The sequence below is a fragment of the Carlito syrichta genome, unplaced genomic scaffold, assembly GCF_000164805.1.
Source record: "Carlito syrichta isolate Samal-C Ts95f unplaced genomic scaffold, Tarsius_syrichta-2.0.1 Scaffold135813, whole genome shotgun sequence".
NCBI lineage: Eukaryota > Metazoa > Chordata > Mammalia > Primates > Tarsiidae > Carlito > Carlito syrichta.
In genome coordinates this window covers 41,955-53,252 of record NW_007079909.1, presented here as the reverse complement: position 1 = coordinate 53,252, position 11,298 = coordinate 41,955, and the positions used below count along the sequence as shown (strand labels likewise).

At 67.5% G+C, this 11,298-nt stretch overlaps 1 protein-coding gene across 1 annotated transcript in view; it reads left to right on the top strand.

Moving 5' to 3' along the window:
• Nucleotides 1-11,298, top strand: part of LOC103251004 (nuclear receptor corepressor 2-like) — a gene marked incomplete at both ends in the record, with an annotated part of 64,044 nt that overhangs the window by 12,922 nt on the left and 39,824 nt on the right. Inside the window, 2 exon segments of the mRNA XM_021708342.1 lie at nucleotides 919-1,110; nucleotides 3,288-3,350. Coding sequence (XP_021564017.1) covers nucleotides 919-1,110; nucleotides 3,288-3,350 — 255 coding nt within the window.

The following is an 11,298-nucleotide window of genomic DNA, read 5'->3' as shown; positions in this document are numbered from 1 at the left end:
CCCCTCCCTTTCTTTCTCCAGCCCTGGGAGCCTTGAGAGGCAGATAGCCCGTTTCAGCTCCGCTCCGGAGCCAGTAAATCCAGGCGGCCACTTTGGGCTCTCAGCCTCCCTCCCAGCGAGGAGCAGGGGAAGTGAGCCTGGCAGGGGGTGTTCCCACAGCCCCGGGCTCAGCCTCCCCTCGGGGCGCAGCCTGGGCCCGGAGCCCGCCTGGAAGAGGCCTGGCCCTGAGTAGGCCTGGCCCTGAGCCGCTGGGAGGCCCCGAGGGTGCCAGGCCGCGTGCCGGCAGGGGTTTCCCGCCACTGAGGCGGGCGCTGGCCTCGATGGCCTTGATGTGTGGCCTTTGCAGGCCCTTCTGGAAACAGACCGGCCTGTGGGGGTTGCCCTGGCCACACCCATTCTCATCACCACTGGGTCTCCCTTTGTTTCGGCGATGGGATCTTGCTTAGTCGCCCAGTCTGGATTGCAGTGGCGCTGTCGTAGTGCACCGCCACCTCGACCTCCTGGGCTCAAGCGGTCCTCCTGCCTCAGCCTCCACCGTGCCGGCCTAAGATTTTTTGTAGAGACAGGTTCTCACTCTGTTTCCCTGGCTGGCCTCCAACTCCTGGGCTCAAGCCTCTTACCTCAACTTCCCAGAGTGCAGGGACTACAGGTGCGAGCCGCCGTGCCGGGCCCAGTTCATCAAGTGGGCAAGCGGTCTTGCACGCAGCAGCAGGGAGCCACTCTCTCTGGCCTGTGAGACGGCGCTGCAGTTCCACAGGCCAGAGAGAGAGGCTGCGTCACTGGTGGCCGGCCCCCTCGTGGGTGAGGCGCTCCTCCGGCTAGGGAAGAGCCCACAGAGGCTGCGGCCCGCTGCCTGGCAACCCCTTCTCCGGCCTCTCCGAGCACGGGGCAGCGGCAGCCCACACAGGCCTTCCCCAGCCTCCCCCTCTGGCCTCAGGGAGAAGACGGACGACACTTCCGGGGAGGACAACGACGAGAGGGAGGCTGTGGCCTCCAAAGGCCGCAAGACCGCCAACAGCCAGGGGAGGCGCAAAGGCCGCATCACCCGCTCCATGGCCAACGAGGTCAACGTCGAGGAGGCCGCCACCCCCCAGCAGAGCGCCGAGCTGGGTGAGCTGGCCGTGGCGTGGATAGGTGGGGACGGGGCGGTGTCCCCTGCGGGTGGCTGTGAGAGCTGGTGTTCACGGCAGCAGCCGAGGTGCTGGGCGTCGGATCCCGGCGTGAGCTGTGACTGCGCTGGGTGACCCACGGGGACTTCCTCAACCTCTCTGTGCTTCTGTGTCCTCGTCTGCCCAGTGGGAAAAACCCATGGTTTCTTGGAGCTGTGGGGGGAGCCTAGGACAGTGCCTGGGGTGTGGCCCGCATTCACTGGCTTCGTGACCCAGAGCTGTGGGAGGTCACGTGCCGGTGGACACCACAGTCCCAGCTGCTGGCTGCTTTTGGTTCGAAGGTCAGGCCATGCTGGGCGGCGTTTCCAGGAGGTAGCGGCAGCTGGGGGCTGAGTAGCCACCCCTGCACCCCTTTAAGGAGGATGTGGGCTCTCCCTGCCCCCACCCTGCCTCTGGCCTTGGTTGTATCTTCACGACTGTGGGCCTCAGTTCCCCCCCCCGCTCCGAGGACTGCTCCTCACGGGGCTCCCAGAAGGTGGGAAGGATGAGTTGAGTCGCAGTTCCTAAGTCGGGCGACGGGGCAGCCATATGCCTGCCCTGCCTCCTCGACCGTTTGGGCCGGTGCCAGGACCCTGAGGGCTTGGCCCGGGGCCCATCATGGGCTCCTCCCAGGGCATCCCCCACCCCCGGGAGGCTGCTTGGACCCATTTCCTAGACGGGCTGCTTGAGGCTCAGAGAGGGGAGGAGGCCTCACTCACACCACAGGGAGGCTGGGATTTGAGCCAGCCTCTTGGCCACAGACCCCGTGCGGTTCCCATAGGTGCGTGGCAGCTGCCCTCGGTGGCAACGTGTTGGGCTCCAGGGCAGAAGGGCTCTCCTCAGGTCGTGCTGTGAAGCCGGGTCTCTGGGGCGGGGCCTCGCGGCCGATGCTGGGGACCCATGGCGGGCAGAAAACACGCTCGCGGACTTCCTGGCCCTGCAGCCCCAGCTGAGTCTCCACAGCCTCCCTCTCGGGGTCCCGGGGAGGAAGGGGTGCGTCAGCGTGATCCCGCAGGACCCAGGCCTGGCAGCAGGGATGGGGGCTGGGCAGCTCTCGCCGTCGGGGACGGGCGGCCTGTGGAGGGGAGACCCTCTCCCTCTCCTGCCGGAACCTTCCTCCATGCGCGGCTGGCCTGGCCAGCACCTGCTCGTGCCTGGCACTGTCCGGGCCCTGAGTCTGTGAGGCTGACCCCTCACGCCTGCCCCCTCGTGGAGCTCGAGCAGCCTGAAAGGAGCGCCCAGGGCCTAAGGCCAGGGCGCTTGGAGGTGGTGTGGCCTCCTCCCTGGCCCAGGACCTGGTGGTGTCTCAAGAGGACCCTCCTCGCGCCGGGTGCAAGGGCGACACAGTGATGACCCAGCCCAGGCATCTCTTCCGGGGCTTTTAGCCTTCGGGGCACCTGGCGGTGTCTGCAGACTTTTTTTCTTTTGAGCTGGGGACTCCCTCTGTCGCACGATTACGCCACTGCAACCTTGACCTCTTGAGCTCAGGCTGTTCTCCGCCTCAGCCTCAGCCTCCCGAGTAGCCGGGACTGTGGGCACCACCACCACCATGCCTGGCTAATTTTTTTGGCTTGTTGTAAAGGCAAGGTCTCACTATGTGGCCCAGGCTGGTCTCGAACTCCTGGGCTCAAACGATCCTCCCACCTCAGCCTCCCCAGGTGCTGGGGTGACAGGTGTGAACTGCGCCTGGCTGCAGACATTTTTGAGGGTGGCAGCTGGGGTGGGGACCCCAGAGGGCAGAGGCCAGGTGCTGCCCCGTGTCCTGCCTCGCATTCCACACCCCACAGCGGAGGGTGATCTGGGCTCCCAGGGGGCCCCTGGCCTCGTGAGGTCCCAGAGCCCCTGGCCCGTGCCCCTCATCCTTGCTCTGTCTCCATCACCGCCTCATCAACTGGGCCACCCCCTTCCCAGCAAAGTGCACGCAGAGGTCGTCGTCCTAGTCAAAGCCCTTGGCTGGCCTCGCTTGCCCCGTTTGGCAGGAGGGGTGATGGCAGGCCCCGGCCTCGGGGGGCCGTGTGGGCGGTGAAGGGTGTGCGAGCCCCCCTTCTGTGGGTGCAGCCCCGAGTGGCCCCGATGTCCCGCCGGCCCCTAGTCCTGTCCCACCCCCGCCTGCCCACCAACCCAGTGTCTTCCTTCCAGCCTCTATGGAGCTGAATGAGAGTTCCCGCTGGACTGAGGAGGAGATGGAGACGGCCAAGAAAGGTGAGGCGGCCAGGCTGGCTTCTGGTGGCCTGCGGCTGGTGGGTGGTGCCGGTGATACGCTGGCCCCGAGCCACGGCGGGGCGAGGTCTGGGGGGCAAGGCTGTGCTCCCAGGTGTTCCTGGGTTGGTTCTGGGGGCCTCGGTTTTACCTGCCGGAAAATGGGCTGTGCAGGCGGCGGGGGGGGCGCTGGTGCGTCTGTGCGATGTTGGGTGCAGCGTGGAGATGCATACTCCCTCTGCGCGTGCCGTCGGTGAGTGGCTTTGGTGGCCCCGGGGGCCAGGCGCTCGGCCCTGTGACGGATCAGTGGCCTGTTAGGGTGCCTTGGGGGGGTGGGCGTATGCCGGCTGCCACCTGGGGTCTCTGACGCTGGGTTCTCACGTGGGTCCAGCTCCCCTAGGAGCCCAAAGGCCGTCCTCCTGGGCACCTGCGTGGGTTCTGGAAAGCGTCTCTGCTTTGAGCCTCCCAGTCTGGGTGCAGGTCCGAGTGGACGGGATGCGTGGGCTGTCAGGACACGTGTGGTGTGTGGGATGGGGGCGTGGCAGGCAGCAGGAGCCATCCTGCCTGGGGGCCCGGCAGCTCCAAGCCTGAGCCCTCCTGCTGTGGCTGCGGGCATGGTGCCGTCCTGCCATCTTCCTGCATGCGGGTGTGTCCTCAGAGCCCGGACAGCCCAGTCCCTGCCTCCCAGCTCGCTGGCCTGTCCCTGGGTCTCAGCCGGCCCGTCTGGAGAGAGGGCGGGTGCCCAGGTTGGCAGCGAGGAGCCGGAACAGGCTTGAGGGCCCACGGACGGGCCGAGTGGGTGTTGGTCTCCTGCCTGACCAGCGCTCAGAGTCGGCTGAGATGGCGGGGCCCTGGCACCCGGATACGTGGGGCCCGTCCCTGTCCCTATGTGTGGACAAGGACCCGGGCTAGAGCTGATGTCCGGGCCTGGGCGGGAGTCCACATAGCCCCACAGAGCTGAGGCCGGTCCGGGGCCTGTGGTCTCCACTTCGCGGCTGGGGAGGGAGCATGCAGCCTTTATTGCGGGGACGGGGCACATGGGGCGAGTGTGTCAGGACCTTGGGCCGGCAGGGCCCTACCCCGCCTCCACCCTGGGGGCGGCTGCTGGGACCCTCCCAGCGTTGGGTCAGGTGCTGCCAGGGCAGCTGAGGACCCCAGCAGGTCCCGCGGCCCCTGCCCTTGCCCTGGGACCCTTGCCCCCTTTGGGGCCCTTCAGGGGCTCCCAGCGTCCCCAGCCCCAGCCCCGCTTTCTCTGCGCGGCCAGGCCTGAATGGGCCCGGAGGATGGACCCGGAGGACAGACCTGAGGAAACCCAGGCCGCTCAGGAAGGGTGGGGCCGCCTGCTTCCGGAGTGGGGCCATTGGGCTGGTCGTCATCTCTGGCTGGGAGACATGGGTGCCGGCAGTGCACGGTGTATGCTGTGTGGTTGTCTCCTTGCCCTTCGTGTCTGCGCGTGGTTTCTGGTGTGGATTTCACCGCAGGCCGCAAAGCAGCTTTTTCAGATCATCCTGTTTCCCCTTCTGCTATGTTTTGGTATGGTATGCACGCCGTGAGGGTGCCATGTAACCATGCCAGGCGCTCCTGCTCTGTGGCAGCCCTGACGTCCGTCCACAGGGCTGTCTGTGTACCTCACGCTGGCACGCTCCAGCACCCCGTCCCCCGTGGACACCCGCACCCATTATAACCCTGTCCAGCCCCACCCCAGCTGCTCATGCCCCTTCTGTCCCTGTGGGGCTGCCCAGATGCTTCCTGGGAGTGGGTTCCTGTCTCTGGTGGCCTCCATGTCCGGCTTCCTCCCCGGGCAGCTTGTTTTCCTAGGCCAGCCACACAGCTGAACGATGCCCGGCCACCTGCGGAAACTGTGTTTGGTCACCTATGTTTCGTTTTGTTTTGGTTTTTGGAGTCGAGGTCTCACTCTGACACCCAGGCTGGAGTGCTGTGGCACACTCAGGCCACCACAGCCTCAGCCTGCTGGGCTCAGGTGATCCTTCCGCCTCAGCCTCCAGAGTAGATGGGACTGGGACCACAGACACGCATCCCTCACGCTTGGCTAATGTTTTGGTTTTCTGTAGACACCAGGTCTTGCCGTGTTTCCCAGGCTGGTCTTGAACTCCTGGGGTCAAACAGTCCTCCCGCCTCAGCCTTCCAGAATGTGGGGGTGACCGGCGTGAGCTGCTGCGCCCAACCTTCCCGTTTGCTTGCTGATGGACACGCGTCTTGTTTCTGTGTTTGGCTGTTGTGAATTGCAAACCCGAGATCACACAGGGAACTCCGTGTGACGTCTGGAACGGCCACCGGGCTCCTTGGCTCCCCGTCTCCCTCCTGCGGCCCCCTCCCCCTGCAGCTGTCCTGGTACCCTCCCTGCCGCCGGTACCCGCGGCCAGCCCTGCCCTCTCTCCCGCCGCAAGGGCCGGGGTGGAGGGCACCGCGCATGAGTCGCCGGCAGGAGGCGTGCCTGCCCTGCCGTCTCAAGGTTGGTCCTCAGCTGGCGGTGAGCTCATCCCAGTGCCGCCCACGGGGATGGTGGCGGGAGGGTCTTCCGGGGGTGTGCGCGCCAAGGCCCTGCTTGGTGACATTTGCGGCAGTGTTGCGCACCCTGCGTCTGCAGTGAATTACAGCAATCTGGACAATTGCCGTGCAGGGTGGCTGCCGCTGCTGTGCACTCTGGGCGGGGGCGAGGAGCAGGTGCAGCAGCCCCCAGCCTCTCCTCCGGAGCAGGTGGGGGTGGGAAAGCCTAGGATGTTCCAGAGGCCCCTGCCAGCCCTCACAAGCCCACACTCAGCCAGGGATGCGAGGGCCAGCCAGACCTGAGGCAGGTGGCCCCCACCAACGCTGACCTGTCGCTTCGGGGCATGGGCCCCCCGGGTGGGCCCGCCCCGCCCTCCCCGCCCTCCCCGTGAGTGCTTGCCGAGCCCGCCTGGAGCGTCCAGGAAGCTTTCGTGTAGCCCGGACCCAAGCGGCAGTACCCCAGCCCCAGGGAGAAACCTGGTCCGGGTCAGTCAGCCCACCCGTCTGGGCCTCCCTGTCTTGGCCCACACAGTGGGAAGGGGAGTGGGCCCACGGGGTGACCCTCCCAGAGGGCCCCAGTCCGGCAGCCCGAAGCACCGGGCTTCTCCTCCCCCAATCAGGAGTCTGGAGGCCACGCTCGAGGTGGGGGCAGAGCCAGGCTCCCTCCAAGCTGCGGCGGGGCCTTCCTCGCCGCTCTGGCCCCAGCCCCCGGGCACCCCTGGCGTGCGGCTCCCCACTCTCGGCTCTGCCTGTTTCTCCCACCCCCGCCCCAGTCCCGGGCTGACGAGGACCCGCCTGGTCCGCCTGACCCACTCCGACTGCCTGCCTCCTTCACAGCTGAAAAGCCCCTTCCCCAGGAACGCTGCGCTTGCGACTCTGGGGGCCAGGACTCTGCCCCGGGGAGGTGGTGCCGGTGAGCAGGTGGGCCTGGCGTTGCCACTCGCAGCTGCGGCTCCCCAGCCCCTGGCCCCGGCCGTGCAGCCTTGGATTCCCTCACGCTCTAGGTGAGGCTGGGATCTCTCTCCCAGGGCAGCCGAGCAGAACGAGCCGGGTGTGCAGTCCTCAGGACACAGTGGACGCTCGGGTGTGGCGGCCTGCAGGGCCCACGGGGGCTGGGGCGGAGTGCGCAGGCTACTCTGAAGCGCAGAGTGACAGGGAGGAGGCCCCGGATGACCCCCAGAAGCGTGAAGTAGTGCCGGTGGCGCCAGGTGAGGCCGCCAGGCGCTCCCGGATGCTGGGAATGGCCCCTGCCTCCCGCGTGGGAAGTCGCGACGTCTGCACCACCTGATGAGGCGTGTGCTGTGAAGAGCTCCCTTTTTCACGGGAGGAAGCTGGCCCAGAGAGGCTGAGCGACCTGCCCAGGGCCACATAGCCATGAACTGGCGGGGCTGGGGGCTGGAGAGAAGTGGGGAGGGAGGCGCCTGGGCCTGCCGGCGCGTGTGGGAGTTTGGCTGTTACTCCATGGGTCTGGGAGTGACACGGTGGGGGGGTGGGCAGGGATGTGAGGGCCACGTGGTCTGGGCAGGCAGGTGAGCGCCTTTTCTTCCTGAGCGCTCGGGGTCGTGGCCACCCGCCCTGGGCTCCCGATGCTGGGATCTGGGCTTGGGCAGGAGGCGGCCACCCTGGGAGTGGGGCGGCCTCAGGATCTGGCCGCCCGCCCTGGCCTGGCATCCTTGCCGGGGGAGGGGCCGGGCCAGGGACTCCAGTTCCCCTGGGAAAGGTCAGCCCGCCTGGCCTGGACATTGACCCAGCCGTGCGAGAGGCCAGGCCTGGCCCTGGCGGGTAGAGGACCTGCCATGGCGGGGGCAGGAGGAAGCCCAGGCCACCCTTGCCCCGTCCTGGCTGGGGAGAGGCTCTGACTGCCTGCCCGGTCCGGCCCGCCTGGCTCGCCCGGCCCACGGCAGCCTTCCTGGCGAGCAGAGGGTGGAGGGGAGCGGCTCCGGGTGGCTCCAGGCAGACCCCAGAGGTCCTCCCCCACCACCCCGAGTTCCCAGCCAGCCTTGCCTGGTGGCCTCTCCCGTCACGGGGAGGAGGGAGGAGCCGCGGGTTGCTGCCCACATGGGCTGGCCCAGTTGGCTTTTGCGGACAGAGAGGCTAAGATGGGGGAGCAGGGGGAAGCCCTGGCCCTGGGGCTCGGAGGTGGCCCGCCTTCCCATGCATTCCTTCCCAGTGGAGAGGGTCCATGCGCTTGGCCTGGACAGCGGTGCCAAACCCGCCGGGCTCACAACGGGGCAGCATGGCCCGGGGTCAGTGCCACCATGCCTGGACTCGGGTCTGCCGGCCACTCCCTGGGGCAGGTGCCAGCCAGGCCCAGCGGGAGGCAGGGCCTTACTCGGAGTGGGTCACTGAGGACAGCAGACGTCTGCGGGCGGGAACCTTGCGTCTGAGGGGCTGTCACGGCCGGGGGCTGGCAGGGCCTGCGATGGAGGACACGTATTGGGCTCATTGGGAGGAGGAAGTCAGGGTTCCTGCACGGAACGGAGGTTTGGCCAGACCAGGGCAGCATCTGAACCTTCCGTCTCCCTGTCCCCCCCGCCCTCCCATGTGTTTTACGCTTTAAAGACAAGATCTGGCCCTGCCAGCTCCTCTGTTCTGGGGGGGGCGACGTCCTTGTCGTCCCAAATTGGGAAGGAGAACCCGGTGGCGACATGACGTGATAGCGCCTGTCATTCCTAGCAAGGTGGGCCCTGCACACACACGCATGACCTCCCCTGGACGTGACAAGAGGCCACAACAGGGTGCAGGGCGGGCAGTCTAACCTCAGTCCCAAGGCTTCTCTCTATGCCCTGAGCCACAGAAAAGGGCTCAGCGGTGTTTCAGGCAGTAGGCGATGCATGTGTGGCCACACGCAGGGGACGTTTTCTCTCCACCAGCACGTGTCACTTGTGGACCGGGAGGGCGCGTCTAGGGTTTGCAGACGTGACAGCCACTCCAAAGCCGGTGCAATATCCAGGCCGACTGTGAAGAGTCAACGGAGAGAAAGGCTGGCAGGCAGCAGTCCAGGTGTGAGGTCTTGGGAGGCCATGGCACAGCACCCCGGGTGCACAGCAGATGTGCCAGGCGGGCCGGTTCCTGGGAAACCCACCCAGGGCCTGGGGTTTCCAGAAAGAGGAAGTTGCATGACTCAGGCCCGAGGCGGCCAGGCACTCTCCCCCCTGCTGTGTTTTGGGCAGAAAGCTGTGAGTTTCTCTGGGAAACAGCAGTGGTGGAAGGGCAGTCCGGGCGTCCCTTGCAGGCTCCTCGAAGGGGGCCGGGCACTGCCAGGCTGGGCGCAGCTGGCCAGAGGGCAGGGTGTGCCTGCTGTTCGGGGGGCCGGGCAGCTTCCCGGGGCAGTGGCTACGACACCCCCAGGCACGGGGGGGCGGGGTGAGTGCCATGGCGGCTGGCGCGGATCTGGGACCCTCAGGGCTGCGAGGAGGATTTGGGGTGGAACGCGGCCCCGTGGGGGCCGGGGCACCTGCGTCCCTGGGGCTGAGTCCTGGACCCCGTGAGCCAGCTCGGCCCGGACGGTGGGAGCTGCTAGTGGCCCAGCCCCAACCCCCACCCCGCGGCCACGAGCTCCAGGTTGGGTCCTGCACCGAGTCTGTGACTCAGACCTCCTGGCCGGGCTTCCTGTCCTGGTCAGTCTCACTTCCTGTTCCGGCCTCCCGGCTCTTCAGAACGAAACTGCTTCCTTAGAAATTCAAGGTGGGGCCGGGGTGCCAGACCGCAGGGAAGGCTGGCGGGCTCCGCTGTCTGGACTGGCCGGTGTGTGGGGCCCGCGCCAGGGCACTGGGGCCCTCCAGCCTCTTCCGGGCAGGCCTGGGACCCCCTGAGGGGCGGAACCAGCCCCACTTCCCTCTCGATCACCCGACCAGGGATGCCAGGATGCCCGGTTGCCCAGTGGGTCCAGATCCAGACGCCTGGGGCATCTGGAGCCTGATCGTTGGTCAGTGCCTCCTGTGTGCCCGCGGGTGGGGGCCTTCCTAGGCAAGAGCAGGGGAACTGAGAAGCTGGTGTTGGCAGTATGAGCTGTGGAGATAGAGAGCTGGGTGGCGAGCTGACTTGGGGACCTGGTGGGACGGGTGGTCCAGGAAGGCTCCTTGGAGGAGGTGTCTGGAAGGAGGACAGAGGCACATCTGTGGGAAAGCCCAGGAGGTGGCAGGAACAGCTTGTGCAAATGCCCCGAGGCACACTCAAAGACTCAGAGTAAGATGCAGGATTGAGCTGGGGAGGGGCTGGCTTCTTAGGTCCTGTGGGCCACTCTGAGGCCTCTGGCTTTTATTCCAAGGGCTTCGGGGGGGGGGGCGTCCACAGCGAGGATGTCAGCAGAAGCGTGACTTGAGGGGACTTGGGGGCGTCCTTGAAGGCTCACTCCGACCTTCGCTGTGGAGAAGGGACGGTGGGACTCGGGCAGGCAGACCCGGGTCCCCGACACGGTGGAGGGCGGCCGCCCGCCTGACCTCTGGCCCAGGACGAGGTCTGGGGCACAGGGAGGCCCCGGGGATGGCTTTGCTTGCCTTTGCTCGCCAGTTCTCATGGGCCGGGTGGCGAGGCTGAGGGTTAGAGGGAAAAGCAGGTCAGTGACCCCAGAGGCAGGAACTCGGTCATGACCTGGATCCGGGCTCCAAGGTTCAGCTCAGTTAACTTTCAACCTCGCGGGAGCCGCAGTGTGTCTGGGGGCCGCAGTGTGTCTGGGGATCGGCTGGGGGGGGGGGGAGCGACTCGGCCCGCGCTGAGCACGAGGAGCCCCCGGCCCCCAAGCTCCTCCCCACCCGTCGGGCTGGGGTCTCAGCCCCACTCAGAGTCTCCTCAACCCTGCGCTGCCCCACGGGGTCCCTCTGGGAGGGTCCAGGCCCCGGCAGCCCGGCCAGGCGGGGGGGCTCAGGAGCTGGCGAGCGGGGGCAGCGGCGGAGGAAGCTGTTTGCTCCCCGGCTGCCGGGGGTGGAGAAGCTGTTTTTCTGGATCCCTCATCTGTTCTTGCCGCTGCTGACGCCGCCACCACCACGGAGGGGGAGAGAGGGAGGGGGAGCCCGTGCCAAGTTGGCCCGCCCCTTCTGAACCTGGGCCGCTGCCACGCTCCCCCGCCCGCGCTCCCGCGAGCCTCCGTCTGGAGGTCACATTCAGTCCTGCCGCGTCTCGCCGGGTCAGGCAGCAGGAAGACCAGGGCGGCGCGCCGGGCTGCGCCGCGGGGACCTGCTGCCCCGAGGGCCTGGGCCTCTGGACTCTGCCCGACCTGGGGGCGGGGGGCCTCTGGCTGGCGCCGTGTCCGTACCGGGCACGTTGGTGTCCAAGGAGCCCTGGACACGGAGCCCTGGTGACGTCTGGCACAGGGGCAGCCCCTGCGCGTGACTGACAACTTCCCGCCGCCCGCCCCTCTCGGGGAAGGGCACCTCGCAGCCCGCAGCGGCCGGGGGCGGCGTCCGAGGCGACAGCGGCGCGGAGGAGCCCTGGGCCACCGCGG